Source organism: Salvia hispanica, chromosome 2 (assembly GCF_029641045.1).
Source record: "Salvia hispanica isolate PSC_SH4W2 chromosome 2, Shi_PSC_v1, whole genome shotgun sequence".
In the NCBI taxonomy this organism is placed as follows: Eukaryota; Viridiplantae; Streptophyta; class Magnoliopsida; order Lamiales; family Lamiaceae; genus Salvia; species Salvia hispanica.
The window spans coordinates 32,894,876-32,922,633 of NC_142693.1; the positions used below are offsets into that span (position 1 = coordinate 32,894,876).

The window sequence follows — 27,758 nt, forward strand, 5'->3', positions numbered from 1 at the left end:
TACGGGACTCCGATTGAGGCGTGCAAAATACCCACGTGAAGCTCTTTCGAAGACGAAGAGAATGGTATGAATTAGAGGCTGATTGGACTTCGAAATCTCCAGAAAAACTGCCTCGAACTAAGGCTATTGCACATCCACTTGTTTTGCATATTTTTCTGCACATTCTTCACAAAATAGTCAAATACCAAAATTATAGAGAAGTAATCATAATCATATCCGATAATAGACGAAATGTGATCAAAACCATGCAAGATTACTCTCTAAAACCAAGCAAAATCCGAGTATGTCAGAGATGGGATAGAAGGTATCCAAAGTATATCAAATTTCAGGTAAAATATTTTTTTTTATAAAATGACAATTTTATTGTCTTTTAAAAATTGTAACTTTGGGGACGTCAAGAATTTTAATGTGAAATGGGTAACAAGAAAATTAAAAAAAGTGATTGAAATATTATTAAGGGAGAATATGATTCAACTCGAACCAAAAGTGGAAGATGACTAATTTTATAGGACGAACCAAATTGGAAGATGACTAATTTTGTAGGACGAACCAAATTGGAAAAGAATATATTTTTTTTGTGATAGAGAGCGTATATGTCTTATCCTTGACTAATTTTGTGGGACGAACCAAAATGAAAAAGAATATTACTCCCTCTGTCCGCCAATAGGAGTCTCATTCCTTGGCGGCACGAGTTTTAAGAAATATTAAGAAAAATGTGTGGAAAAAAGTTAGTGGAATAAGAGTCTCACTTGTATATATTAGTTTTGAATGAAATGAGTGGAATAAGTTAGTGGAATGTGAGACACTATTACCATTTATGGTAAAAGTGAACCGATACTATTTGCGGACAGACTAAAATGAAAAAAATGAGACTCCTATTCGCGGATAGAGGGAACATCATTTTTTTGATTGAGTGCATATATATGTCTCATCCATCTGTCCACGATTAATTGACATAACTTTCATTTTTTGTCTATCCACGATCAAATGACAAAACTTTCTTTTTTCATCTGTCCATAATTAATTAATTCACATTTAATTATAAAATTAATATATAAAAATAAGACTCACATTCCATTAATTTTCACCTACTTTCTATTACTATATTTTTTAAAACTTGATCCGAATTTAGCAAATAGTAATCATGAATGGATAGAACATGCCTTTTGACATGAGTAGTATATATGAGTAGTATATATTTTGTGAAAACGCAGATTTTATTGGTCATGAATGGATTATTTAAAGATTGAATTTAAGAATACTATATACTTTAATTAGTTACTCCATAATAGATAGAGATCAATACTTTAATTTTAGGGAAATTGGTCTCTAAAATCATGAACTTTACCTAAAATTTGGTATTTCCTATGAACTTTGAAATTGGTATATAATATCACGAACTTTGCATTTTGTTTGGTATTTCCCAAACTCACTCAAATAAGATATTTTCATCAAAATCTTATTTAACATAGACCATCGTGATATGTTTTATAATATTTGAAACCACTTTTTAAGTTCATAGCATGTAGCATAAAAAGTCACGTTAAAAACCACGTTGATTTAATTGTGTCAAGTATGATAAAAGCCTCATAAGTTAGTCAAATATAGTAATATACATGCCGTGGGAAATACCAAACAAAATGCAAAGTTCGTGATATTATATACCAATTTCAAAGTTTATGGAAAATACCAAATTTTGGGCAAAGTTCATAGTTTTAGAGACCAATTTTCCTTAATTTTAATATGAATACCATCTAGAGATAGTATATAGAATGAGTACATGGTGCTATCAATTCAAATGTCTCAACTAGAAAAGTGGGAGTGGAAATAGTGGATGGGCCACAAGCCACGTGGCAAAGCCACCGTGCGATTCCGTCGTGGCTGAAAACATGTCAGCGCGTCCATTTCTCCTTCATTAAGCGCTTCCACCAAACTAACCTAGCTTTTTTTATTGTGCACTTTTTCTAAATATCTCTCCAAAATATTTTTAAATTACCTCTCAACTAATTAAATCGATTAGTACTTCTAATATTTATGTCAACCAAACACATCATTTCTGGCCTAATTTGTGCGACCATTTACATTAGTTATGTGCATCCACTACAGCATAAATGCTTTCTTAAAAAAAAAACCACGATAAATATTAACTAAATTCACTTAAATAGCTAAATAAAGGTAATTAGCTAATTTTTCACCTTCTACATTGGCTTAATGTAATTAATCAGATTAAAAAAGGTCATAAAAAGGATATTTGGTAGCCATTTTAGCACTCTGAAGAAAACAAATCCAATTCTCCAACTCCTCTTTCTCTCTCAAACAGAGTTAGCCGCAGACGCACGCGCTAGAACAGCATTTGATTTGTTATTCGGTATCCAGCAGAGATGTGGCGGTGCTTTTCTCGTGGCATCCGCATTCCTTCCTCGAAGTCCGCCGCCGCCGATTCCGTTCGTCGGCTATCTGTATGTTGAATTCGTCTCTGTATTTAATTGATCTGTTTTCAGCGTTTTCGGTGAATTTATTGCATGATAAATCATTTGCTTGATCCTTTATTTTTTTAAATTTCTGGATTTGGTTTTATTCTCGATGGATTAGCTTGGGGTTTTGATTTTTGAAGCCGGAAGTGTTTCAGTTTAGCTGATAAAATGTTTGTGTTAGTCCTTATCGGTGTGCTTAGGTTTAACTTGCTGGATTTGAACTGTGTTTAATATTAATTTATGGTTTTTAATAGAGTGGAGCGGCGCCGTCATACACGGTTGTGGATCACACCTACGATGCTGTGGTGGTTGGTGCAGGAGGCGCTGGGTTGAGGGCGGCGATAGGGCTATCGGAGCATGGATTCAACACTGCTTGCATTACCAAGCTGTTCCCTACTCGTTCCCATACCGTTGCAGCTCAGGTGATACGACTCTTTCAGTTTTGAAAATTTTGATTATGATTTAACATTTTTGCTTCTGTTTAGTTCACCCTTCTCGATTGAATTGTGTTTTAAATTGGCTATGAGAATTTATGTGTGCCTCTAACATCTATTTGTAAACGATTTTTACAGGGTGGAATTAATGCTGCATTAGGAAATATGACAGAGGATGATTGGAGATGGCACATGTATGACACAGTTAAAGGAAGTGATTGGCTTGGTATGTTGGTCCTTTGGATTAGCTCTAGTATGATGTTTTTTTATATTATTGAAAGCTTTAGTTTGGTTATTATCTTCTTAAAGAACTAAACTTTTGCTTTCTCTTATGACTGGATTACATCAAAAACAAATTTCTACTTGACAGTCTTTTTTGTGCTTTCTCTTAAATTTAGTATTATAAATCTCTTTATGTGCTTTGTTTGTAGAATTCTCTAAAATTTAATCAACTCGCACAACTGTTATTTGAATCAAGATGAAATATGTATATATGTGTTATTATAGTATAATAACACACTGTTGCCTAATGTATTCTCTCAAGAAAGTTCTGCTTTCTTTGTGTATAATCTCTCAAATTGAGTCGGTTTTGTAATGCCCTTTTTTAAGTAGAAAGAAGAATCAATATAGACAATCCTCATTCCCCATTCCCATTCTATTCTTACTATGTGTTTTGCCAAAACCCTGTGAAATGGATTCACTGCTGTTTGTTTATTGAATATAATGTTTGGGTATCTAATTTTTGCAACTTCTATTCTGCTGCCTCTTTAATAATCTATGTGATGGGTGTTGTATTTGCCTCAGGGGATCAGGATGCCATTCAGTACATGTGCAGGGAAGCACCAAAAGCAGTTATTGAACTTGAGAATTATGGACTGCCGTTCTCCCGGACAGAAGATGGGAAAATATATCAGCGGGCATTTGGTGGACAAAGCTTGAACTTTGGAAAAGGTATAATGTACCTTTAAGTGGAGGTACAGTTTCCTGCATTTACATGGGATACTTAATAAGTGCTATCTACTTTTTTTTAGGTGGACAAGCATACCGCTGTGCTTGTGCAGCTGATCGAACTGGACATGCTTTGTTGCACACACTGTACGGCCAGGCTATGAAACACAATACTCAGTTCTTTGTGGAATATTTTGCCCTTGATTTGCTAATGGGCAATGATGGTATGTTTTGACAATGTTTCTCTTCATTTATCATTTGCATGCCTTTACTTGTTCCCTTGAATGTACCTGAGACGAGTACCGGATATGCCTGCTTATAATTTCTTGTGTCTATGGGGCAATGGAGATCCTCATTTGAGTTTTCCAGATTTTTATGAGTTTATGGTTTGTCTCAATAATAATTTTTTCCTCCTGGATACTACCAGGTAGCTGCCAGGGTGTAATTGCATTGAATATGGAGGATGGAACCTTACATCGATTCCGTGCTGCCTCAACAATTCTTGCTACTGGGGTAAAATAATATCTTTGAAATGCATTTTAGGCTCGCACAAGTTTAATATTGGTGGCTGGACCTGAAGAAATTTGATAATTTTCTTGTATGTATCAGGGTTATGGTAGAGCATACTTTTCTGCTACATCTGCTCATACTTGCACTGGAGATGGTAATGCTATGGTTGCACGTGCAGGATTGCCACTTGAGGTTTGCTTATTGTTATTTACTGCCTCAATGTTGGATTGAGGGAGTTTGAGAGGGTCCAAAGGTTAGGAGAATTTTCTCTGACTACTGATGTTTGGTTTCTGCTTACAGGACCTTGAGTTTGTTCAATTTCATCCCACAGGCATATACGGTGCTGGGTGTCTCATCACCGAAGGTTTATCTCTTTAAGTCCTTGCTTTTGTCCCTTTACATTTAATATTTATGTTGTTTCCCTTGCTTGAGCTTGTTAGGTTTATTAATAGTCTTCTATTCATACGCCACTGCCAGGTTCTCGAGGTGAAGGTGGTATTCTTAGGAACAGTGAAGGTGAAAGATTTATGGAACGTTATGCCCCGACGGCTAAGGATCTTGCATCTAGAGACGTGGTATCTAGATCTATGACTATGGAGATCCGGGAAGGTCGTGGTGTTGGTATGTAATCTTAAAGCACTGTGAGATGTTGATTTAAGCTTCAAATAACATGATCTTTTTGTTTCCATCTTTTTTGTTGTTTTTGTTTCCATCTCTATCTTCAACTAACTCATGTTGCTTATCTTAGTTTCAAGTCTATGTGAGAATGACAAGATGTACTTCATCTTTTCATTTATATAAGCGGAGCTCTAATACAATGATCTTCGATTTTACACTGCTCACCATCTCTTTATGGTCAACTTCAGTAAATCTTGTTGAGAGAATGTTCCCATTAAAATTGCTTGTCTTTTGAAGGCTAGTCCTAATATTTTAGTTACATGTAATCTAGAAATGTAGGCTTTGTTACTCCATATGATTCTGCAAAACTGGGAACCTACTTTCTGAGCTGTGGGTTTCAAGTAATCAGCTGATTTGGCCTTTTATGAACTAATTGTATTGATGGTGGATAGCAGTCACAATCAGATTTTAGGTTTTAGGTATCACAACCAGAAGATCCATTCCATGCTCTATCATTTTTCTATAATTGTATTAAATTAAATGCTTGCTCGACTGTTCAGAAGAATTGATGTGCTGAAGCACTATTGGTTCTCATTGGAAATGTATGAGAACATACATGAAGATGAATTTGGTATTCTTGAAACTACTGTCTTATGTCTAAATCTCAAACAATGCATTCCTGTCTTCTACAGGACCCTTGAAAGATCATATCTACCTTCACCTGAATCATTTGCCTCCGGAGGTTCTTCAGGAAAGACTTCCTGGCATTTCTGAAACTGCAGCCATTTTTGCTGGTGTTGATGTGACAAAGGAGCCAATCCCTGTTTTACCAACTGTCCATTACAACATGGGTGGTATTCCCACAAATTACCATGGAGAGGTAGAATTGGCTGCATGACATTGTGCTGATATCATGAATAATATGGATTTACAATTGATTGTCTGTTCTTGTTAAGGTGGTTACCATCAAAGGTAATGATCCTGATGCTATTATTCCCGGTTTATTTGCTGCTGGGGAAGCTGCCTGTGCATCTGTTCATGGTGCCAATCGTCTTGGAGCCAACTCACTTCTTGACATTGTTGTCTTTGGTCGGGCTTGTGCAAATAGGGTTGCAGAGATCCAGAAGCCAGGTGACTAAAACATTCTTGATCTGGTAAATGGACAGCACATGGTCCATGTTACTATATTTTCTGATACATGCAATTCTAATGTTACAGGAGAGAAACAAAGACCATTGGAAAAGGATGCTGGAGAGAAAACCCTTTCGTGGTTGGACAAGCTACGTAACTCAAATGGTACCCTTCCCACCTCAAATATCCGGTTGAACATGCAACGGGTAATGCAAAATAATGCGGCCGTGTTTCGGACTCAAGAAACATTGGAGGAAGGTATGTGGCAGAGCGAGTTTTTCCTGATTTTTACTAATATTTAGTTCCATATGATATTGAAGTCATTTTTGTCACTTTCAGGCTGTAAGTTGATAGATAAAACCTGGGAGAGTTTTCATGATGTGAAATTGAAGGACAGAAGCTTGATATGGTATTTTGTCTCTAAAACACCCACCCCTTCTGTTGACTGTACCTGCAGATTAGCATGGCTTATTTGCTTTGTTTTTCCTCTTTTGGTTAATTATTATTGTTATTTCTGCAATTTTCAGGAACTCAGACTTGATAGAGACTATTGAGTTGGAGAATCTTCTGATTAACGCATGTATAACCATGCACTCTGCTGAGGCGAGGAAAGAAAGCAGAGGAGCTCATGCAAGGGAAGATTTTACGGTGAGTTTAAATTCCTCGTTTTCCTGGGTTCTTCCATTACAGAAGTAATAACACATCAGTTGCACTGCGTAGCATGCTTCAAGGCAACTTCTTCCCTGCCTTTCTGGTTAAGGTTATTATTTATCCCATTTTTTAGAGTTCTGCTGAACTATTCCAATGATTTCCCATTGCAGAAAAGAGATGATGAGAACTGGATGCGACATACATTAGGGTAAGCTTTTCTATCCATCTACAGTGTGCAGTATAAACAGATTAAACCTGTATAACTTGTTTTGTAATTATACTTTGGCCTGATTACGAGATGATAGTATTAAATAATACTCCATGATATGGGGGTAGGCTAGCCTCACATGCTAGTGCAAATATTTACCAACATGATGGTCGTCACTATCCGCTTGCATTCGCTATCCTTAATGTCCAGTTGCAGCATTATTGTCTGATACAAGCCCAAACATGATAATCTATATTTAGTTTGATATGGCTTGGCAGTTCTGTTTTTCTACTAAACCAGTAATTTCTTTGATCTCCGTCACTAGGTGATATGGTTTTTGTGTGATTGTTTGTGACTGCTATTTGGCTATGTGCTCTTTGCTGTACAAACTACTTTGGCCAAACAGACTTCCCATATTTATGATAGCACTCTGTATTTGGTCTGCAGATACTGGGAAAACGAGAAGGTTCGACTGGACTACAGGCCAGTTCATATGAATACACTTGATGATGAAATCGAAACATTCCCTCCCAAAGCTCGAGTGTACTAGTGTCTTTGAAAAGAATTGGCAGCTTGGGAAATAGATTTGTTATCCAAGGTTAAGCTTTGCAATAATTAATACAGTGACAAGATTTTTGTCAATAAGTAGCTCTCAGCCTCGCAGTGGTGCTGTTGATTTGTTAAGAAAACATTGATTCACAAAGCAGCGTAGCTCATGTATCTGAAACCAGTAATTTAAACATCACAATTGTTCTATGTTTCTTACAAGGTTGATGGGTTTTGAAAAGTTATATGAAAATGATTGGTCCATCTTTCTTCTTCTGTGAAACTGTTCTGAAATGGGGCCATGTATTGCCAATTAAAATAATTTGTCGATTTAAACGTAATTTGGAGAAGAGGCGATTTTGATTGGCCGTTGAAAGTCGTTTTTAGTTTAGGATCGCAATTAGTTTGTGTTGTGATAAGGTTTTATTTTAGGCAAATATTGACGTCGTTGACTGTATAAAATGAGATTGAATGCAACCTCTCTTCTTTTTTTTTAAGGTTGAATGGAACCTTTGCACTAATCAATTATATATATCAGTTTAGAACTTTTTTGTACTAATTTTTAATAGTTTTTATAGTATAATTATTATAAGTAATTATTGCTTTCTCGATTACAAAAACTGAAAATGGTGGCGACATGATATAGGGCCATTTTATCGGTGCGCAGATAGCGGCTACGTGTCAGTCACTAGAATGATGAAGCAGAAAAAAATATACACATGCAATTGAAAAATAAGTCAAGAGCTAATATTAATGGAAAACCTAGTTTCCTATGTGTTACATTAACATACCCGAACTGAAAGGGACACCTCTAATCCTAGATTTGCACACGAACCGGATCACCCTTCCCTTCTACATCCGGAATTCATAATTACTCTGTCTCTCAATATATAAATCATCACAAAATCTCTTGAATTGTAGAATTAAGATTGAAGGTGAAAAGAATGTTGAGATCAGTGAGTACACACCGCTTGTCATATTCATTACCAAACTATATTATTGGAAAAGCATCGAGCATCAAATTTGGAAGAGCTTCTTCTTCATCCAACTCCGACAACAAACCACAAACATCTAATGAAACCGACCAAGATAAAGATGCCAAATCCGGGTTTAGTACAAAACCCACTTCATATATTGCATTATATATATGTACTATATATATGTTTATTCATGTGATGTATATCTACAGGACCAATAAACCTTTAGATGGAGGGTATGCGAAGAGGTCTGATGAACAAGGATTTGGAGCAACGTATGGGGGAAATCAGTCACTCTCCAAGGATGATGAGGATAAAATTGTCCATGGAAATGTCCCTGGTATCTATTTTTCTACATATATGGAGTATGTAATATGCATGCTTCTCTTTCTGTTGATTCTATTTTTTTTTTGTAAGTCTAATTTTTTTTGTTTCATTTTATTTTCTTGTTGCACGTGCGAATGAAGAGTATGATAGGAGTAAAAAGAGTTCATGAGTTGAGATGATCAGATTAATTGAAGAAGGAAGTGCACAGAGATGAAGAGGGAAATAGTTAGTTAGTCCCTGATCAACACACACAGAGATGTATGTTTTGCACAATTTTAAATTATTTTACCCCTCAAATCATGGTTGTGAATGTTTTAGCTATCTACTTATCTTTTGTTACATCTTTTTTTGGTTAGAATTGGTGAGATGAAAAGGTTCATTAAATTAGGGCAGGGGAAAAATACCGAAAAAATGATATATCGCTATATCGTATTGAAAAATATCGAAAAATTATCGAATTTTTGGTATATCGTAATTTTCGATACGATACGGTATCGTATCGTAAGTTTTCGATACGAAAAACGATATGAATTTCCTTATATTGCGATATATCGTTTTATATCGAATATATCGAAACATATTGAAATTCAATACATATTAAAGTTTAAAATTATAAATAAATATAAATCTATTTAATTCATTTATATATTTAGAAAATATATATATGAAACCCTAATAAGAAAATTATTTACTTATTTTATTGTGTCGAAGTTTTATTAATTTTTATGTTATTTTTCAGTTTTGAAATTATATTTTTTGATATATAGGTATTCGATACGATAACGATATTTCGATATATCGTATCGATCTTACGATATATCGAAATATCGATACGATAACAATATTGATATTATCCATATGGAAAGTTCGATTTATCGAAACTTTTGATACGATAACGATATGAAATTCTTTCATATCGATATTTTTGATACGAAACACGATACAACGTTTTCGATACGATATATCGTATCGACCACTCCTACGATGTAATGCCATTTGAGTCTACAAATCCATGCATTTAATTCTTGATGTTTTGTGTTAAATGTTAGCCATGAGTCTCGTTTCACTCTAAGCTATCAAATATCTCTATATTCAAATTTATGAAAATCAGTTCAGACATTAATAAGAAAATTGAAACTGTATTTTCTCGCAATTAGGGAGATCATATTTTCCACAAGTAAGAGAAACTACGAAAAATAAGAATCACGTGATATCATCAATATATCATAATAAGGGCCTATTTATTTTTCTGAGAGTTGCTAATTTAAAACTAATATAGTATTAATTCATTATGAAAACTAGGGGTAGGGAAACGATCGGTACGGTTCCAACTGAACCGATTAGTCGGTTAATTAACCGACTCCCTTTTTCTCCAAATACAAGAACCGTAACCGAACCTTTCCTTGAGGAATGGTCCTAGCCGACAGGTTCTTCGGTTCCACCGAAGGAACCCAAGGAGAGAATAGCGGCGTGAAGAGTTAGACGTGAAGAGTTAGACATCATCCTCTTATTGAATCGGAGAGATGATTTGTATTTTCTCTTGTTTGAAAAGCAGAAAAACTATAGACATAGAGTTTGGTTTCTATCACAACATTGTTCTTTGAAACTTGAAAATGGTAGGGTTTATGAAATTAAAATGAATTTATAAAAAATAAAAATTAAACCTACTAATTGGTTCTTCGGTTCTAACCTTTCAGTTCTCGGTTAGAACCGAGAACCGCCCAAATCCTAAACCTAACTGAGACCGAATCTTAACCTTATTATTTTGGTTCTCGGTTAACCGATAATCGAAAAAATATGGTTCAGGTCTCGGTTAACCAATAACCGAGAACCGTTTCCCCACCCCCCACCCCTAATGAAAACCCTTGATGAAAATTTCAATACATAAATTTAACTGACTCCTTGTGTAGTTGTGTTTGTGTGGGACGGATCCAAGAATGATTGAATTCAAATATCGTGATTAGTCAGTCGTTATCCATTGTAAGATCGTTGATGCAAAGATAGTTCAAAACTTCAAAGACGTATTGACATTGTACATAATAAAATGAGAGAGGTGGGTCAGCTATGTTGAAAATACTACTCTTATAACGTGTGACATATATTTTTGAATATATTATCCAATATTCTCATCATAAATAAAATTATCTTATGTTAACCCATCCATATTATGAATATGTATATATGTGAAGAAGATTAATTTAATGAAGATGGTTGAAACTATACATTCTAGAAGTAATTGTTGAAATGTTATTGCAGATTAAGCTATTTTCTATTAACTTGTTTAACCAATAATTATTTGCACATATTGCTGCACATGAATGGAGCTAAAGCTTTTTTGCGTCACTCTAAAACGTCCTCAAATTAATTGGAGTTAGAAAACCCTTATATATAGTATCCAACTTCCCCTACTCATAGTGAGATGAGTTTGTAACCAACACAAAGAACTCTGAACATATTTATCTAATTACCTTCTTTTATGGTTAATTTCTGATTATATTTGCATAGCTAATTTCCCACTTCTAGTTCTAACCCTTACTTTCCGATTAATAGCTATATTCATGGTGAAATGTAGTAAAATTTCTTTAATTTCAGTCAAATATTTTAGGTGTTTAATTTATTGAATTGATGACATTAGCAGCTAGGATAAATTTTTATATGAATCAACTTTAATACGAGGAACATGTTGCGAAGTAGTGAGGAAAATAGGTAGAAGTTTCTAGTGGACCCCAACTTATCAAAAGATCTCATTTGGCCGTGTGTGTTAATTAGATCATTTTGTGAAACAACTGAAAGAAACAGAGAAAGACATTAAATAATTAGTAGAAGAAGAATGGCGAGTGAAGCGGTAGAGAAGAAACTATATGATGTTGCCTCAAAAGGGGATGTAACAACACTTCAACAACTAGTTAAAGATGATCCGTATCTTATTCATGGAGTCTCGTTTCCATGTTCAAGAAATCTTCTACACATAGCAGTAATGCATGGACACACAACCTTTGTTGAACAAGTGTTGAAGCTCAGTCCACGGCTAGCGCGGAGCTCAGACTCCCAAAAATCGTCGCCTCTTCACATTGCAGCAGATGAAGGGGACCTTGAAATTGCAAAAATATTGGTGTTGGTGGCCCCAGAGATGTGCTGGTGGCGAGACGATCAAGGGATGAACCCGGTCCATATTGCAGCTGTGAAAGGGCATTTTATGGTATTGGAGGAGCTGCTTCGACTGGATCTATTTCCCGCTCGGGAGAGAGTGCATCGTGGGCAGACCGTGTTGCACTTGTGCGTGAAACATTGCCAAATTGAGACATTGAAGGTTTTGGTGGAAAAATTGGGAGACTTAGTTTGTGCAAAGGATGATGATGGAGAGACACTCTTGCATTTGGCTGTTAGATCCAATCAACTTGAGGTATATATTTTTTTTATATATATGTAGCTAATTAAATACTCTCTCCGTCCCACTTAAAATGCAACATTTAGGAAATGGCACAAGATTTTATGTAGTGTTGTTTTGTGAGTTAATGAAGAGAGAGTAAAGTAAGAGAGATGAAAAAGTAGAGATAGAGTTATTTCCATTTCAGAAAACGTTTCATTTTTAATGGGACAATAAAAAAAGGAAAACGTTTCATTTTTAATGGGACAGAGGGAGTAGATATTTCTAGTAATTATACTATTGTATCAAAAATTTCAGATTGTACGATACTTGGTGGAAAGTAACAAAATAAAGAAACTAACAACGAATTCCACTGGCAAAACAACATTGGATATCTTACACGAGACCTTTCAAGACACAAGTAGTACATCTTTAGAGCATCTCCAATGGTCGGCTAGCGACCGGCTAGCCGATTCGTCGCGCTAGCCGATCGGCTAGCCGAACCATTGCAATCGGCGAGCGCGATTTCGGCGAGCGGATCGGCGTGGGCTGGCCGATCGCTCGTCGCTGGCCGAAGCGCTGGCCGATCGGCTAGCCGCCATTGTGGAGGCCCGATCGGCCAGCGACCGGCGAGCACCGATTTTCCGTTTTTTTTTTTTTAAAAAAAAAAAAAAAATCATATATAAACGCGATTTTCGTTCCATTTTCATTTGCACCACTTGTTTTAACGAGTTTTCTCTCTCTCTATCTTTCTGTTCAAGAGCATCATCGAGTAATGGATCACAACAACGAGTCCAGTCCGGCGACGAGCGGCTCTCAGACTCCCACAGTACCCGTGGGATCTGGATGGGGGCAGATGGGCCCGGGGTTTAACATCCCTTGGAATCAGATGATGGGGATGATGGCTGGTGCGCCGGGGGTGGCGATGGGGGGGAACCAGGGGGGTATGCCGGGGGGTATGCCGTGGGGGATGCCGGGCGGCGGGCAGGGAAGCGGCGGGCAGTCAGCGCCCGGGTGGGGGGGTATGCCCCAGATGCAGCAGCAGATGATGCTGCAGCAGATGATGGGGATGATGTGGCAAGGGGGGATGCCGGGGGGGATGCCGCACGGTATGCATCCCGGGATGCCGGGGGGGTGCAGGGGTCACTGGGTGGGGACGCGGTATATCGGCCCTCGCTTGATTTTTTGACGGCTTCGTCTCACACGTCGACCCCGGTGGAGACGCAGTTCTCTGGCGATGACCTTCTGTCATTGCATGATATGGGGATCGATCTCGGGGACGACGATAATCCCGTTCCAGCCACGCCGGCCGCGCCGAAGAAGAAGACGAGGGGGAAGGGGAAGGGCAAGGCGGTCGGCGAGTCATCGCAGCCCGCTGCCACTGGCCGGAGGAAGTGGACGGAGGATGAGTACGTCGCGGTGGCCAAGGGGTGGTTGGAGGTGTGCGACGATCCACTGGTTGCGAACAACCAGCGGGTCGTCAACATGTGGGCGAAGATCAAAGCTGCCTATAAGAGGCACTGCCCGCGTGGGAAGGACTTCAGCAACGAGGAGGTCCGGAAGGGGTGGGAGCGCACCAGGGCCGCGGTTGGCCGTTTTTCGAATTTGTACGCCAACGCCCTCCGTCAGCTCAGAAGTGGGCAGACTGAGGACGACGCCCGGAGGATAGCCGCGAGTCAGTTCCCCTTGGAGGGGAGGTATAAGGAGTTCACCTTCTGGGAGTGCTTCTTGTTGTTGAAGGACTCCGAGAAGTTCCGGGCGGGGTGCGACGCTGGGTGGCCGAAGAAGCAGCGACTGAACTATAGCGGCGACTACAGCGGCAGCAGCGGCGGATCCCACGACCTCCCCCCAGATGCTGAGGAGTTTCCACCCACTCCTTCATTTACTGGTCGCCCCCGCCCGGTTGGACAGAAGCGGGCGCAGCGGGCGGCGAGGGGCGGATCCCCCCTATCGCCCCGCGAGGTCCAGTCCTCCGCCCTCCAGCCGCCCCACTCGAGTACACTCTCCATTCGCGTAACCAAACGCGGGCTCAGATGTTACAGGTCTTCCGAGAGTGGAAGAACGCCACTGACCCCACGGAGAAGAGGTTTCTTTACGAGATGCTCGAGAGCATGCGTGCTGATTTAGAGATCGCGAGGTCACGGCTGGGGGTTCCGACGTGGGCTCAGATACCACGGGTGGCGGCAGCGGCGGCGGCAGCAGCGGCGACGACGAGGACGACGGCGACGACGATGAGGAGTAGAGAGTGGCGGGGCTCGTGTGTTGAAGCCCATTTATTTTTTTAAAAAATCATGTATTTTTTTTTTTAAATCTCTGTACTTTTTTTTTATGAAATGGATTATTTTCCCGTATATGCGTCGTAAATTTAATTCCGTATATCGCAATTTTTAATTCCGTAAATGTAGTATATTTTGAATTATTTTTATTGCGGCTGGCCTAAATCTGACGTGGCAGGTGGTTTTTTTAGTGTTGCTGACGTGGCAGGGAAGAGAATGGCTGGCCTATGGCTGGCCTATTTGCCATTGCGGATGCTCTTAGAAATGAGAAGAATCTTGCATAGTCTCTCTTCTCAGTCAATGGCCCAACACTTCCCCATGTTGACCGATACGACAATGGTCGTGGTGGTCCTGATAGCCACAATGGCGTTCCAGGCGACAGTCAGCCCCCCAGGGGGCGTGTGGCAGGATGACACGCCATCACACAAGGCAGGCAAAGCAGTGATGGCAACCACTCATCCCAAGGCATACAAACACTTCATTGGTGCTACCACCACGGCTTTCATTTCAGCCTTCGTCACAATCCTCCTCATCAGCACCGGAGTGCCACAGGTGAACTTGTTCTTCCTAACTATCGCAACCTATTCAATGTGGGTGGCGATTACATCTATTGGAGTGAGTTTCGGAGTTTCCTTAATCATGACCAATCCCATGGAAACAAAATCAGTTGGCCAAATAGCTGCAATAGTAGCCTCTGTGTTCGCCATCGTCTATATATTGCTGTTCCTCTACTTTCCAACTCATATGCTGGTTTCATGGTCGCTTAGAAGAATACAGAGGTTGAAACAAGATCTTACAGCCGATCCCGACAACCTTACCAAACGTGCGCTGGTTTCGACATATGTAAGAATACAGAGTTGTCTACGACTTCTTACAACCGCCCCTGTGAAGATATACTCAATGCTTAATATTAGTAACCTTGTCCTCTAGATTAAGGATTTGTAGTAAGTATTAATTATGTATCCAAACTAGGTCTTATTCTCAGTTGGTAAGATGCTTATTCTAGTAGTGACTTGTGGAACAAGTGATCGTTGATTCGAGATATGTAGTTGATTTCGTTATTCCAAATTAATGTTACATTATATTATATGATTACTTTTTTGAGTGTTTTAATGTTTTTCTATCGCGGTATCAGAGCGAGTTCTGAGTGATCACATTTCGAAAGCTTTGAGAGTGTGTAAACAGAGGAAGGCAATTCAAATTGAATCTTCACACAATGTCTCAAAATATTTATTATGAGATTTATGGTGGATACAAAAATGATAGTTGTATAAATTAAAATCTACCATCCTTGGACGGGCCAACGGCGATGAGGATCTGCAACCCAACAAACCTTCCTTTTGTTCGGCGGCTTCGTCTCCACGGTTTCTTGTTTCTTCTTGTGAGAAAAGAGTTTGAGAAGAGACCTCCACCCTGACCTGTTTCTCTTGCAACGGTGGTTCCCGGCCTCGACTTCTCCCTCGTCCATGAGTCGCATAGACTGCGAGAGCCTCTCATACGAGGTGGCGCGTGCCACGTCCGATGCCACCAGAGAGCTGGCGCACCGCCGCACCAGTGCGCTCTCCTCCAATCTGAAGCTCTCCATTCTCAATTGCAATGAGGTCAATGCTCAATTTTGATTGTTATTAATGAGAAACTGCATGGTTGTTGCTTGCCAATAATAAATATTTCAATTGTTTGTCTTGATAATACATATTTTTTTGTGATGACGTGCTGGATACTACTATATGTTATTAACGTCTATTTTAATTTCTAGAAAATTGATTTGGAAGAAAAGATAACTAAAAGAATGTAGTGCAAATTTAGATGTATATGCGGTAGTTATATTGAAGATAATGAAAATGTGAATCATATATCTTTTTCTTCTATTTTCTACCCAAAAGGTTTCGCTTTGTATAGAACTCAACTAATCCATCACTATTGGTCTTTTATTTTCTATAAGTACAAATGAGGTTAGGTTGTTTGGTTAGCTGCTATGTATAAAATAGACATAATTAAATTGAGTGTGCTTATAATTAGAAGCTTATCTTTAGTGTTAAATTCTACTTGTTGGTTGCAACTTCTGCTGTGTATGATTAATACAGCAAGACAAATAACTAAACACAGGTTTGATATTATACTTAGCACTAATCTGGAAATGAGGGATGATGGGAATAGAATAATTAGTCAACTCCTTATAATTAAACTCAAATTGTAAAACATCCTCAAACATCCAGCCTGTTGAAGGCTTGATTGATCTACACAAAAAAGTCATGGACCATTGCAAATATGGAAATAAAATAAGCATCAATAATAGTTTACAAGCATCTGTGGGCCCCGGAAGAGGTGTGTCAAGATGACACGTCATCACACTGAAATTCGATAGAGGAAGCATTCGGGTAGCGGGTCGATTGTAAGATCTTCCTACCCCCGTATTTTTCTCTTCAGGTTGAAGTAAAGTATTGCTAGACAGATTACAAACGACATGACTATAGCGATCACATAGGACATAGCAATCAACCCGAGAACAATAATACCGAGTGGTTTTGTTTTGGTATTGGGAGTGATCGCCAGTGTCGATGTCACGTAACTAATTGCAATGGATACCAGCGACACCCCCATCGCAGACAAGGCGAACATCAATAGATAAAAGTTCTTAGATGGCCCTCCGATGCCAACGAGCAAGACTGTGAGAAGTGATGAAACGAATGCTATGGTGTTAACACATACCAAATATTTGTACATATAAGGTTGAGTATATGCAATCACAGCATAACCGGCCTTGTGTGATGATGTGTCGTCCTGCCACACACCGCCTGGTGGGTTGATGACGTTCTGGAATGCCATTGTTGCTATCAGAACCACCACCACCATCATCGCGTTGGTCATCTCGGGCAACACATTGTTCACTGATGGTGGTGACAAACTTGACAAGACTCTTCTAATTTCCGAATATCTACTAGTTGTGCCCGGAGGGCTCTCATCTAAGATATGTAGCTCTGTTTTGCCCATGGAATTGTGTGTTTGCCTCTTTATGCTTTTGCTTTCCACCAAATATTGTACAATCTATTAGTATTTAATTTGATACTTATTAGTACCTTGATCAAACTAATATAAATATAAATGATGAAAACATAGAAAAGTTTGAGTTTGTGGTTACCTCAAACTGATTGCACCTCACAGCCAAATGCATTATTGTCTCCCCATCCTCATCAGTTGCATCTAGCTACAACCTCCTTTCCCAACTTGTCCACGAAAACCTTCAACGGCATAAGCTGGCCGTGTTTAACACACAAGTGCAACACAGTCTCTCCGCGATGCAACCTCTCCTTAGCAAGCTTATGATTGTGTTCAATAAGATATTCCACGATCTCAATATGCCCCTTCATGGCAGCAATATGAAGTGGGTTCATATCATGATAGTCTTGCCACCAGCAAGCCTCGGGGGCTACTGTAAACAACTTTTTGGATCTCAACATGCCCTTCTTCGACAGCAATGTGAAGAGGGGATGATTTTTGGGAGTCTGAAATTCGCGCTAGCCTAGGATTAAGCTTCAATACTTCTTCAACGACGGCTGTTTGTCCAAGCATTGCAGCTATACGTAGAAGGTTTCTTGAACATGGAAACGAGACTCCATGAACAAGATATGGATCTTCTTCAACTAGTTGTACGAGTGTTGTTACATCCCCTTTCGATGCAGCATCGTAGAGCTTCTTTTCTAGTGCTTCACTCACCATATATTCTTCCCCTTCTAATTGTTGATGTCTTTCTTTTTTGTATATTCTGTTTTTCCACACAGCCAAAGGAACCATTGTTATTAAGGTTGGCTAATAAGTTGACATGAAGAGTATTTTTATTGTTTTAGAATATTTGATATTTTGTCTATGACTATGGTAGCGTTTGAAGATATTTTTGTTTTTATTGATTAATTATATAAGAATGTAAGCTTCATTGGATGATAACAGCATATTGGCTAAATTTTGTTTTTGAGCTTCAACGTGCCGTAAAATGTAATGATAAGTTTGACATTGACGCCCTAGATTTATTTTTTGTATTGATAATGCTACAAATCTGTTTACCATCCGAGATGAAGCTAATTTGGCCAAATTCTGGAGTTTATTCATATTGTTTTGTAATAAAAAATGTAGCACTTGTTTTATACTAGTCAAAATTATTTCTATTTATTTTTTATGAGTTTTTCTTTTCAATAGGATAGATTCTATTTCTTACTAATAATACTTTAATTCATTTTTTTTTTCTTTCTTATCTCTCATATTTTACTAATTTGCTTTAAAATTTGTATTGTCTACTATAGAGACTATTTTTTTTTATGAATGGAGATAATATTAAAATCCATTTGGTTCTATGTAATAAGACTGGTAGACATGTTCTCTCGTGATTAAGTTGTTTTGCAACAAAAAAGATCAACCACTGCAAGATCCATCATATAATGACTCAAAATAGGAGATCTAATTACTTGCGTTGGAAAATTTTGAAAAACGTCTAAAATTTAGGATGCATAGAGAATTATCCTCAAGTTGAGGAGACAATCATTCATGACGTTCATAATCTTTATATCACTTAATTTTAGTTGGGACACTAACACTGAGTGAGGAAGCTTTTAAAGCTTGGGGTGTATCTAGAAATACAAAATAACATGTTTAATTGAATAAATATGTTTTTTGCCCTTTTTTAGTGAACATTGTCTTTTTTATTTATTATTCCTTAGTTTATTACTAATATGGCACCTCTTCCTATTGTTTTTTGTTTTGAATACATATATTCCAAAATTTGTGGGGGCCATATGGCCCATATTTGTTTACAAATGTTAGTTTAAAAATCTTAATTTTCGAAGAGTAGATATATAAACCATTGAATATTACTATCAAATTAGGTGTAGACTAATAGAAGGTAGGTTCATGGCCCAATATGATTTATATTGGGTGTTAAATTATCATTATGCAACTATTCAACATTGTATAAATGCCATGTATCATTTGTAAGGACAGCCCACTAATATGGTTTTATTTCACAAATAAATCAATGTCAGTTATTCATCCATAACACTCGCAAATAAAAAAAAATTCTTGAATAAAATAAAACATTGATTCATGCTTGCACATACTATATGGAACATTAATAATAAGAAATTCAGAAATGGTCTTGAACTTGAAGTCTCCAATAATTGAAAATCCAATAGAGGATGCTAATGGTTTAGGTTAGGGTAGATGATTGATTCTAAGATCGTCCCGATTTCGCCTGTTTATCTTTTCTATTTGCGAAAAACTAAGTATTCCTATAATAAGAGAGACCACCATGACTATAGCGATGGCAATGGACACCATGATTAACATAAGAGCAATAAGGTTGCGTGATTTTATTTTGGAATTGGGACTGGTCGCCAATATTGATGCTCCATAGCTCACCATGATAGATGCCAGCGACACGCACATGGCAAGAAAGGTGATGCTCAACAGACAAGTGTGTCTGGCTGGCCCTCCAAACGCGATGAAGAGGATTGTGAAGATGGATGAAAAGAATGCTACGATGTTTGCACGTACCATAATTTTGTACATATGTGGATGAGTATATGCGATCACGGCTTCACCAGCCTTGTGTGGTGACATGTCATCCTGCTACACGCCGCCTGCTGGGTTGACAGTGCTCTGGAATGCCATTGTTGCTATCAGAACCGCCACCACCATCGTCGAGTTGGTAATGTATGGCTTGACTTTGTTTATTGATGGTAGCGACAAACGTAACAAGACTCTTTTCACTGCCATATATGTAATAGTGTCTGGAGGGCTCTCATTCAAGATATCTAGCTCTGTTTTGTATGAGGAATTTAATGTGCGCCTCTTTATGTGGTTGCTTTCCACCAAATACAGTAAAATCTGTGATTTAATTTAGTAGTAACTTATTAGTATCTTCATCAAATATAATTGAACCTTGTACATATATAATGTATGATTAATTAGTGAAATAGTTAAAGCAAATTGATGGTTACCTCAAATTGATTAATTAGTGAAATAGTTAAAGCAAATTGATGGTTACCTCAAATTGATTGCACCTCACTGCAAAATGTAATAATGTCTCCCCATCCTCATCAATTGCATTCACAATATCCTTTCCCAACTTGTCCACCAAAACCTTCAACGCCATAAGTTGATCGTGTTTGACGCACAAGTGCAACACAGTCTCTCTACGACGCAACCTCTCCTTAGCGGGCAAATAACTCACTTGAAGGAGATGTTCCATGATATCAACATGCCCTTTCATGGCAGCAATATGAACAGGGTTCATATCATGGTTGTCACGCCACCAGCAGGCCTCGGGGGATACTAATAACAACTTTTGGGAGATCTCAACATGCCCTTCTTCGACTGCGAGGTGAAGAGGAGATGAATTGTGGGAGTCTGAGATTCGCGCTAGCCTCGGACTAAGCTTCAGCAATTCTTCAACAATGGCGGTTTGTCCATGCATTGCTGCGATGTGTAGAAGATTTCTTGAACATGGAAACGAGACTCCATGAATAAGAAATGGATCTTCTTCAAGGAGATGTACAAGTGTTGTTACATCCCCTTTTGATGCAGCATTGTAGAGTTTCCTTTCTAGTGTTTCACTCGCCATTCTTCCCCCCACTAGCTAACTGTTACAGTATTATATACTCCCTCCGTCCCAAGATAAGTGACTTGTATTCCTTTTTGGGGTGTCCCACTATAAGTGACCTATTTCCATTTTTAGCAAAAAGTCATCTCTCTTACTTTATTCTCCACCTACTTTATTCTCTCTTCTCTCTACTTTTCCCTCTCTCATACTTTACTCTCTCTACTTTAACTTATTTAAATACCATTCCTTAAATCCCGTGCCCAAAAGAAGTAGGTCACTTATCTTGGGACGGAGGGAGTATTTTCTTTCTTTCTATCTTTTGCAGTTTCTCATATTTTTCTCACAAAAGTGATCGATGTACACACAGCCAAAGGACCCCCCTTGTTATACTTACAAGGTTGGCTCACAAGTTCGTTCTAAATTTCCACACTCCTTCACAATAGGTTCAAAAAGCACTTCATATTAAACGAAAATTCTACCGGAAATTACTTCGAAATTTCCAAAAAGTTAAAGACCTCATAAAGTTTGACTCACATGATTATTTTTTTACATTTCACAAAATATATAATTACATATTGGAAAATTTATAATTAGAACATAGAAGTAGGAAACTGATGGAAAATAAAATTCAAATGATAAAAAATGTTGAAAATTACGTTACACAAAATAATTTAGTTTTATTTTATTTTTTTGGTTTGACCACAAGTGTACCAAATGCGTCTTTGGCAATCCGACTAATCATGCTCGACTGGGTTTGCGGTATAACTGCGCTATCCACCTGTTTGTGGGTGTTTACATAAACATAGTAGTACTAATAAATATCCCCACCTCTGGTATATATGCTTCTATGTACATTATTATGTCTTTGAAAAGAATAGGAAAGAAGAAACAAAAAGAAATGTGAAAAAAGAATAAATAGAATTGGTTTCATATTGTTATAGCGCCGACATTTTAACAGTTAATCAGTACGTTGGGTTGGAGTGTTGGACCCGTCGATAATGAATTAATTGGATGCAATTTTATTTCTCCATTTTCATCTTATTCCAAAAATTTAGTGATACACGTGGTGTGTTTAGACAATTTTTGTTACTATTTTGTTACTTTTCATTATAATCTGAAATTTTTGATACTATCAGTCAGGAAATTAGTTTCATTCCCATGTTCATTTAAATCAATCGTTGTAGCCTATATTATGTACAGATACTACTTGATTAAGGGAGTGTAGAAATCGCCTAACAAATTAAAAAAGTTCGAATAAAACATTCATATCACTAGTCAATATATGAAGTATTTGCACTTATCAAGTTATATTTATAGTTACATTGAGAGAATTTTGCTTACAGTATATTAGTACTAGAAGATCTTAATATTATCATATTTTATGTATACAATGCATGCAAGTACATATGTTCTTGTTATTAATTCTCACATTCTCACCTTAGAAAATTTATTTATTTGAATTTTTACTAAAATAGGATCAATAATGGTTCATTGTATGCCCACGTAATGACTCAAGACTTCTGATCTTATAGTATGAAAGAAGAAACATCTTACTAACTAATAAGTTGCACTTAATATATAGTTTAACTATATCATTATTATGTCTTTGAAAACATAGCAGGAGAAGAAATCAATTGAAAATATAGAATGGTTCACATTATTATTATGATAGAACTAGTAAAGGTAAACCCTTAGTAATTAATTTTTTTATTTATTTTTAATTTTAAATATTTATAATTATTAAATTAGAACTAATACTCTTTATTTAATTGATGTCTAGAAAATTATAAGCATAGTTAAATTTCAACCATTATTTTTGTTGCCTCCACCTCAAATTATAACTACCCTATTATATTGTTTATACCGCATGATATACTAGTTTATGCCTTTTGGTTTCTTACAAAAATTGTCCACAATTTTTTCAAAACTGTAATAATAGAGTTCACATAATGACAGTTTATATTACTCCCTCACTTCGCGAATAGGAGTCCCGTTTTTCCATTTTAGTCCGTCCGCGATTATGAGCTTTTTCCATTTTACCATAAATGAAAGGGTCCCTATTCCACTAATATATACAAGTGAGATCCATATTCCACTAACTTTTTTTTATCCACTTTCCTTAACATTTCTTAAAACCCGTTTTGCCAAGAAATGTGACTCCTAATGGCCGATAGAGGAAGTATCTTTTAAATACGAGTAAAAACTGTCTAAATTACCTCCTTGGTATGAATTAAAACTGTCAATAAAAGATTAAGTAACTCCTTGTCACGAACCTAAATTACACTGAATAATACATGATACGAATGAAGTAGCTCCTTGATCTTTATATTTTCTTTGATGATACTATTTAATTGTTAAAGAGTAACACTTTCCACGCATATTCCTAATAATGATTGGTGGAGCAACCTAGCTATCGTTATTTTAGATGTGCAGTTGACTTTATTATTAATTCCAATTTACTGTGCCATGATTAGCATAAATGTGTGACGATTTTTGTGTTTAAATTTTGAGCTAGCTTTGGATTATTTCTAAAATGAGTACCGTAAAAAAAATAGTGACTCAATTATGACGGAACGGAGAGAGTATTATTTTTTTTATGGTCCCTCTATATTCTAATTATATCATTTTGAAAAGTCACAGGCGCAATAAGTAATTAGTCCTGATAATAATTAGAATTATCACATCACTAAATACTTCATTTGAAATTATATGGAAATGATAATTAGTAAAAGCCAGCAAAGTTCATAAACAACAGTCCAACCCATCACTATTTTAAACTATGGCACATCACAAAGTATATTACTGCTACTACTAGCTTTAAAGCTACTCCTTTTAAAGCGGAGGGGATCAGCTAAGCCATAAGTTAATCCACCATGTAATACACTAATAAAAATTAGACATGTGGAACCTATTTTTAATATTAAATAAAAGACTAAAAACATAAGTTCTCATAATGCATCATATGCTACACCAATATTAATTAGACACTTGGACGATCTTTAATAATGACTAAAAAGGATTAAAACTAAAACTAATACACCTTATGCTATTAATTAGACACAAAAGGATACGCTGACTGTCATTTTGTAGACATTTTGTTGAGCTTCTTGACATTGCTAATTGGGAAGAATTATCAAAGTTTTAGAAGCAGCAGTATGAAGATGAGCTGCCTACCATTGGAATCTTAATCAGTTTGTATCCTAGCTTATCGAATCTCGATAGCTCCCATTTTGTGCTAAGCAGATTTTGCTCAATCCAGCCACTTCATTTGAAGAACAATACAAAAGGCTCAAACTTGATATCACCGATTTTCAGCCTGCTACATATTTCAATTATGCAAACAAGTTTTGTCATTGTGGCAATTCATTTCAAAGTATAATATTAGCAGCTCAAACAAGAATTTTTATCAGCATCATGAGCAAATATTAGCAGTTCAAACAGATTTGCCAAACAACTAACTGAACTACTAACTCAACTCCATCCATTCAATAATAAAACCAAAATCATGCTATTTGATCTGTAGAAAGAAAGCAGGTCGAGATCAAGAAAAATCATTTATCAGAAATCATTTTGATCAATGCTAACTAAAAGTACAAGGTCACGATTACCAAAATGTTCATATCAACACAATAACAATAGTTAAAACAATAGAATAAATGAGTCAAAACTCCCAGAATGCAACTCTTAAATTAAAAATGAAACTCCCACAAAAATCTTAATCAAAACTTAATACAAGTTAACCATGAATGACTGTCAAACAAGCAAATAACACCAAAATTATGATGGCAGGCTTGTTCTTCATTGATGGCAGGCTTACAGCATTGCTTAGACTAAAATTATGATGTACTTTGAGGATCAAAAACACTGTATGTCACGTTCCAGTAATCATCATTAATGAGTGTAGTCTCTTCGGATTCCTGCACAGAAGAAGCATGTTGCGAACCACTCTTTGTTGCTTTCGGCTTTGGTTTTCGTTTTCTACTAATAGCCTGTTCCAAAGCATTTTTCGGCCTCTTACTCGAATGGTACGTAACTCTCCCTTTCGGTTTCAAGCCTTTAATTTGACTTTCATTGGTTTCATCATCAACTGCAACATCTCCGTCCTTTGCCTCAATTGGTACAGTATTTGCCTTCCCTATCATTCCATCCACACTATTTTCCATTTTCAAGAGACAATCTAAAGCAGAAGTATAGCTATCTTCACTCTCAGCTGCTTTTATTGCCACACGCATGAAAGAGTTACATAACTCTTTATACCGCTGCTTCTTTCTTGTTTTTTCATCAACAATGCCAACTCCTACATCACAAACTCTTGATGTTCCACCCTTAGCATGTTTGGTCCATCGCTTTAAGATATATTCATCGGGTATTTGAACAACATTCATAAATGTTAAGATTCTTAGAGTATGTGAGCATAAAATACCCGAGAATTCAAACTTCCTACAGCTGCAAAAAATGGAACCTTCGATGGAATCATATGTGACTATATATTCATTAGTCCGATGAATTGGCCTGACCTTATATATCACAGAAGTTCCAAGTTGACTCTCACCTTCAATCTTGCTTTCAATTGCCTTCCTCAACTCCTCACTAAACAATGCAAATATCTTATGTGTATATACGGCAACCGCATGCTTCAGAATTTCCAATGGAAATGTCATAACAGGTGAACTTTGAGCATTCTTGAAATCTTCTGCCGACTCTTTCTCACGGCGATCATCTATCAACCTTTGAAAATGATGGAACACCTCGACAATATTGTTTTTATAATTTACATAATGCTTCACAACAACATTCATGCACTCACTTCGTTGTGTAGAAACCATATCAGCACAAAATGTGTTTCTTCCGTAAACTAAAGCCCATTTTTCTCTTAGAGAAAACATTCTCTTCAACCATTGATTATCTTGCAGGTTGTATTTCTCCAACATTCCATTCCATGCATCAAGGAATTCTGATTCTTCTTCGAAGTCGTACACAAAACGACTAAAATCAGCTGCAAAGGTATTCTCGAAACTCGAAAAAACATTGGAAAGATGAATTGCTGCATTCTGAAAAATGTGCCAAACACACAAACGATGGTAAGTTGATGGCCACTTGGAAGCTAAAGCAGCGCTCATTGCTTGATCTTGATCCGTTAAAATGGTTTTTGGTCTCTTTCCCATCATAGCATCTTCAAACGCATCAAACAACCATTCAAAGGTTTCAATTGTTTCGTCGTATAATAATGCTGCACCGAACACAGTTGTTTGTTTATGATGATTTACACCGACGAACAAAGCAATTGGTCTGCCATCTCGATGTTTTCTGTATGTCGTATCGAAACAAACAACATCACCAAAATGACCAAAATCTTGTATCATTCTACCATCGGTCCAAAATATATTGGTAATTAGATCTTCCACATCCAATTGAATAGCATAGTAAAAATGTGGATCTTCACTTGTCATCCTTTGTAAATATTGCAAAACACCTCCACTATCTCCTTGTTTAATCTCCAAAGTCCTCTTAGTTCTCAAATAGTTCTTCAAATCAATATGATTAAAACCAAGATGTTGTATTCCGCCAGCTTCCTTTGCCATTAATCTATTATTTTCTTTGGAGCCAACCCACAACTCTGAGCAACATCAACTTGTGTTTGCTGAGTATTAGACATTTGTCTAAAACATCTAAACATGTAAGACTTTTCCGGATCACACAAATCATGGTTGTGTTCCTCGACAAACTTTACAATCTGAAACTTTCCACTGTACCTACAATTGATTTTCATCAAAGCCTTACATCCACATCTAATTTCAGGACGAGGATTCTTAATTGTAACACATCTATTGTTTGTTGCTCTAAAACCTTCCCTACCACAGCAGAAACTAATGTCCAAGATGTTGCCCGTAATTCGATCTCTATGAGCAGATAGTTTTCGAGTTCCGAAACCTGTTACCTTAGCATATTTCATATAGAAATCATATGCCTCAACTTCTGTTTCAAACTCCATCCCTATCTTAGGAATGTGGTCTTCTAATACATTGTCATCCATATCTGCAAAAGAAAAAAAAATCGTATATTCAATATCTATTTCTTTTACTCCATGCCAATCCTGTTACAACTCAAATAAAGTAAATAATTACTGTACTCTGTATTATATTATGAGTTGCTCCCCTGTGATAGTTTTATAAATTAACTTCAAAGATTTTTAGCAAAATCCATATATTAAGACAAAAGAACTAGTCTAAAATTGTTTTATTCAAAGTGATAAACATTACTTGAAAGTGATTACCTTTTGACATCAACATAAAGCAGCAGAAGATTGCAGCGGCAGATAAAAATTTTGTTTCTTGAGCGGAAAGATGAAAGGGTTTTCCTAATACGTAAATATATTCAATATGTAAAGGCTAGGTTTTAGTTTTAATCCTTTTTAGTCATTATTAAAGATCGTCCAAGTGTAATTAATATTGGTGTAGCATATGATGCATTATGAGAACTTATATTTTTAATCTTTTATTTAATATTAAAAATAGGTTCCACATGTCTAATTTTCATTAGTGTATTATATGGTGGATTAACTTATGGCTTAGCTGATCCCCTCCGCTTTTCAAGGTAGTATTATAATTAATACGTGTGATGAAATGGGCCATAGTTGTGGAAAAATTTAGTTGATCGTATATATACTATTACTATGTTAAACTATAAACAGTAACATAGCAA

General features: G+C 36.9%; 2 protein-coding genes and 3 pseudogenes across 2 annotated transcripts; 2 read left to right on the forward strand and 3 right to left on the reverse strand.

Annotated features, from left to right (window-relative positions):
* Nucleotides 1–2,257: 2,257 nt before the first annotated feature.
* LOC125199281 (succinate dehydrogenase [ubiquinone] flavoprotein subunit 1, mitochondrial-like) lies at nucleotides 2,258–7,796 on the forward strand. Its single transcript, XM_089065915.1, has 16 exons — nucleotides 2,258–2,459; nucleotides 2,729–2,896; nucleotides 3,047–3,134; nucleotides 3,713–3,859; nucleotides 3,940–4,080; nucleotides 4,284–4,369; nucleotides 4,466–4,558; nucleotides 4,667–4,730; nucleotides 4,844–4,987; nucleotides 5,677–5,864; nucleotides 5,941–6,115; nucleotides 6,203–6,373; nucleotides 6,455–6,524; nucleotides 6,643–6,763; nucleotides 6,937–6,974; nucleotides 7,422–7,796. Exons 1-16 carry the CDS (start codon nucleotides 2,382–2,384, stop codon nucleotides 7,522–7,524), a joined length of 1,875 nt encoding a protein of 624 aa, XP_088922041.1. The 5' UTR covers nucleotides 2,258–2,381; the 3' UTR covers nucleotides 7,525–7,796.
* A 3,858-nt stretch (nucleotides 7,797–11,654) lies between these two features.
* Nucleotides 11,655–15,614, forward strand: LOC125193055 (uncharacterized). The gene is made up of 3 exons (XM_089065388.1): nucleotides 11,655–12,227; nucleotides 14,843–14,947; nucleotides 15,546–15,614. The coding sequence occupies exons 1-3, from the start codon at nucleotides 11,655–11,657 to the stop codon at nucleotides 15,612–15,614; spliced, it is 747 nt and encodes a 248-aa protein (XP_088921514.1).
* A 1,458-nt stretch (nucleotides 15,615–17,072) lies between these two features.
* On the reverse strand, nucleotides 17,073–18,184 carry LOC148932208 (uncharacterized; annotated as a pseudogene).
* A 1,891-nt stretch (nucleotides 18,185–20,075) lies between these two features.
* On the reverse strand, nucleotides 20,076–21,077 carry LOC125193046 (uncharacterized; annotated as a pseudogene).
* Nucleotides 21,078–24,892: 3,815 nt separating this feature from the next.
* Nucleotides 24,893–27,090, reverse strand: LOC125193036 (protein FAR1-RELATED SEQUENCE 5-like; annotated as a pseudogene).
* Nucleotides 27,091–27,758: the final 668 nt, after the last annotated feature.

What these genes read in the sequence shown, in the direction of transcription:
- LOC125199281 (XM_089065915.1), top strand. Translation starts at nt 2,382, where the DNA reads ATGTGGCGGTGCTTTTCTCGTGGCATCCGCATTCCTTCCTCGAAGTCC. An exon ending in TGGGTGTCTCATCACCGAAG is followed by an intron (nt 4,731 to 4,843) that starts GTTTATCTCTTT and finishes CGCCACTGCCAG; the next exon opens with GTTCTCGAGGTGAAGGTGGT. An exon ending in CCGGGAAGGTCGTGGTGTTG is followed by an intron (nt 4,988 to 5,676) that starts GTATGTAATCTT and finishes TGTCTTCTACAG; the next exon opens with GACCCTTGAAAGATCATATC.
- LOC125193055 (XM_089065388.1), top strand. Translation starts at nt 11,655, where the DNA reads ATGGCGAGTGAAGCGGTAGAGAAGAAACTATATGATGTTGCCTCAAAA. An exon ending in TTAGATCCAATCAACTTGAG is followed by an intron (nt 12,228 to 14,842) that starts GTATATATTTTT and finishes ATGGCGTTCCAG; the next exon opens with GCGACAGTCAGCCCCCCAGG. An exon ending in CCAAGGCATACAAACACTTC is followed by an intron (nt 14,948 to 15,545) that starts ATTGGTGCTACC and finishes AATTAATGTTAC; the next exon opens with ATTATATTATATGATTACTT.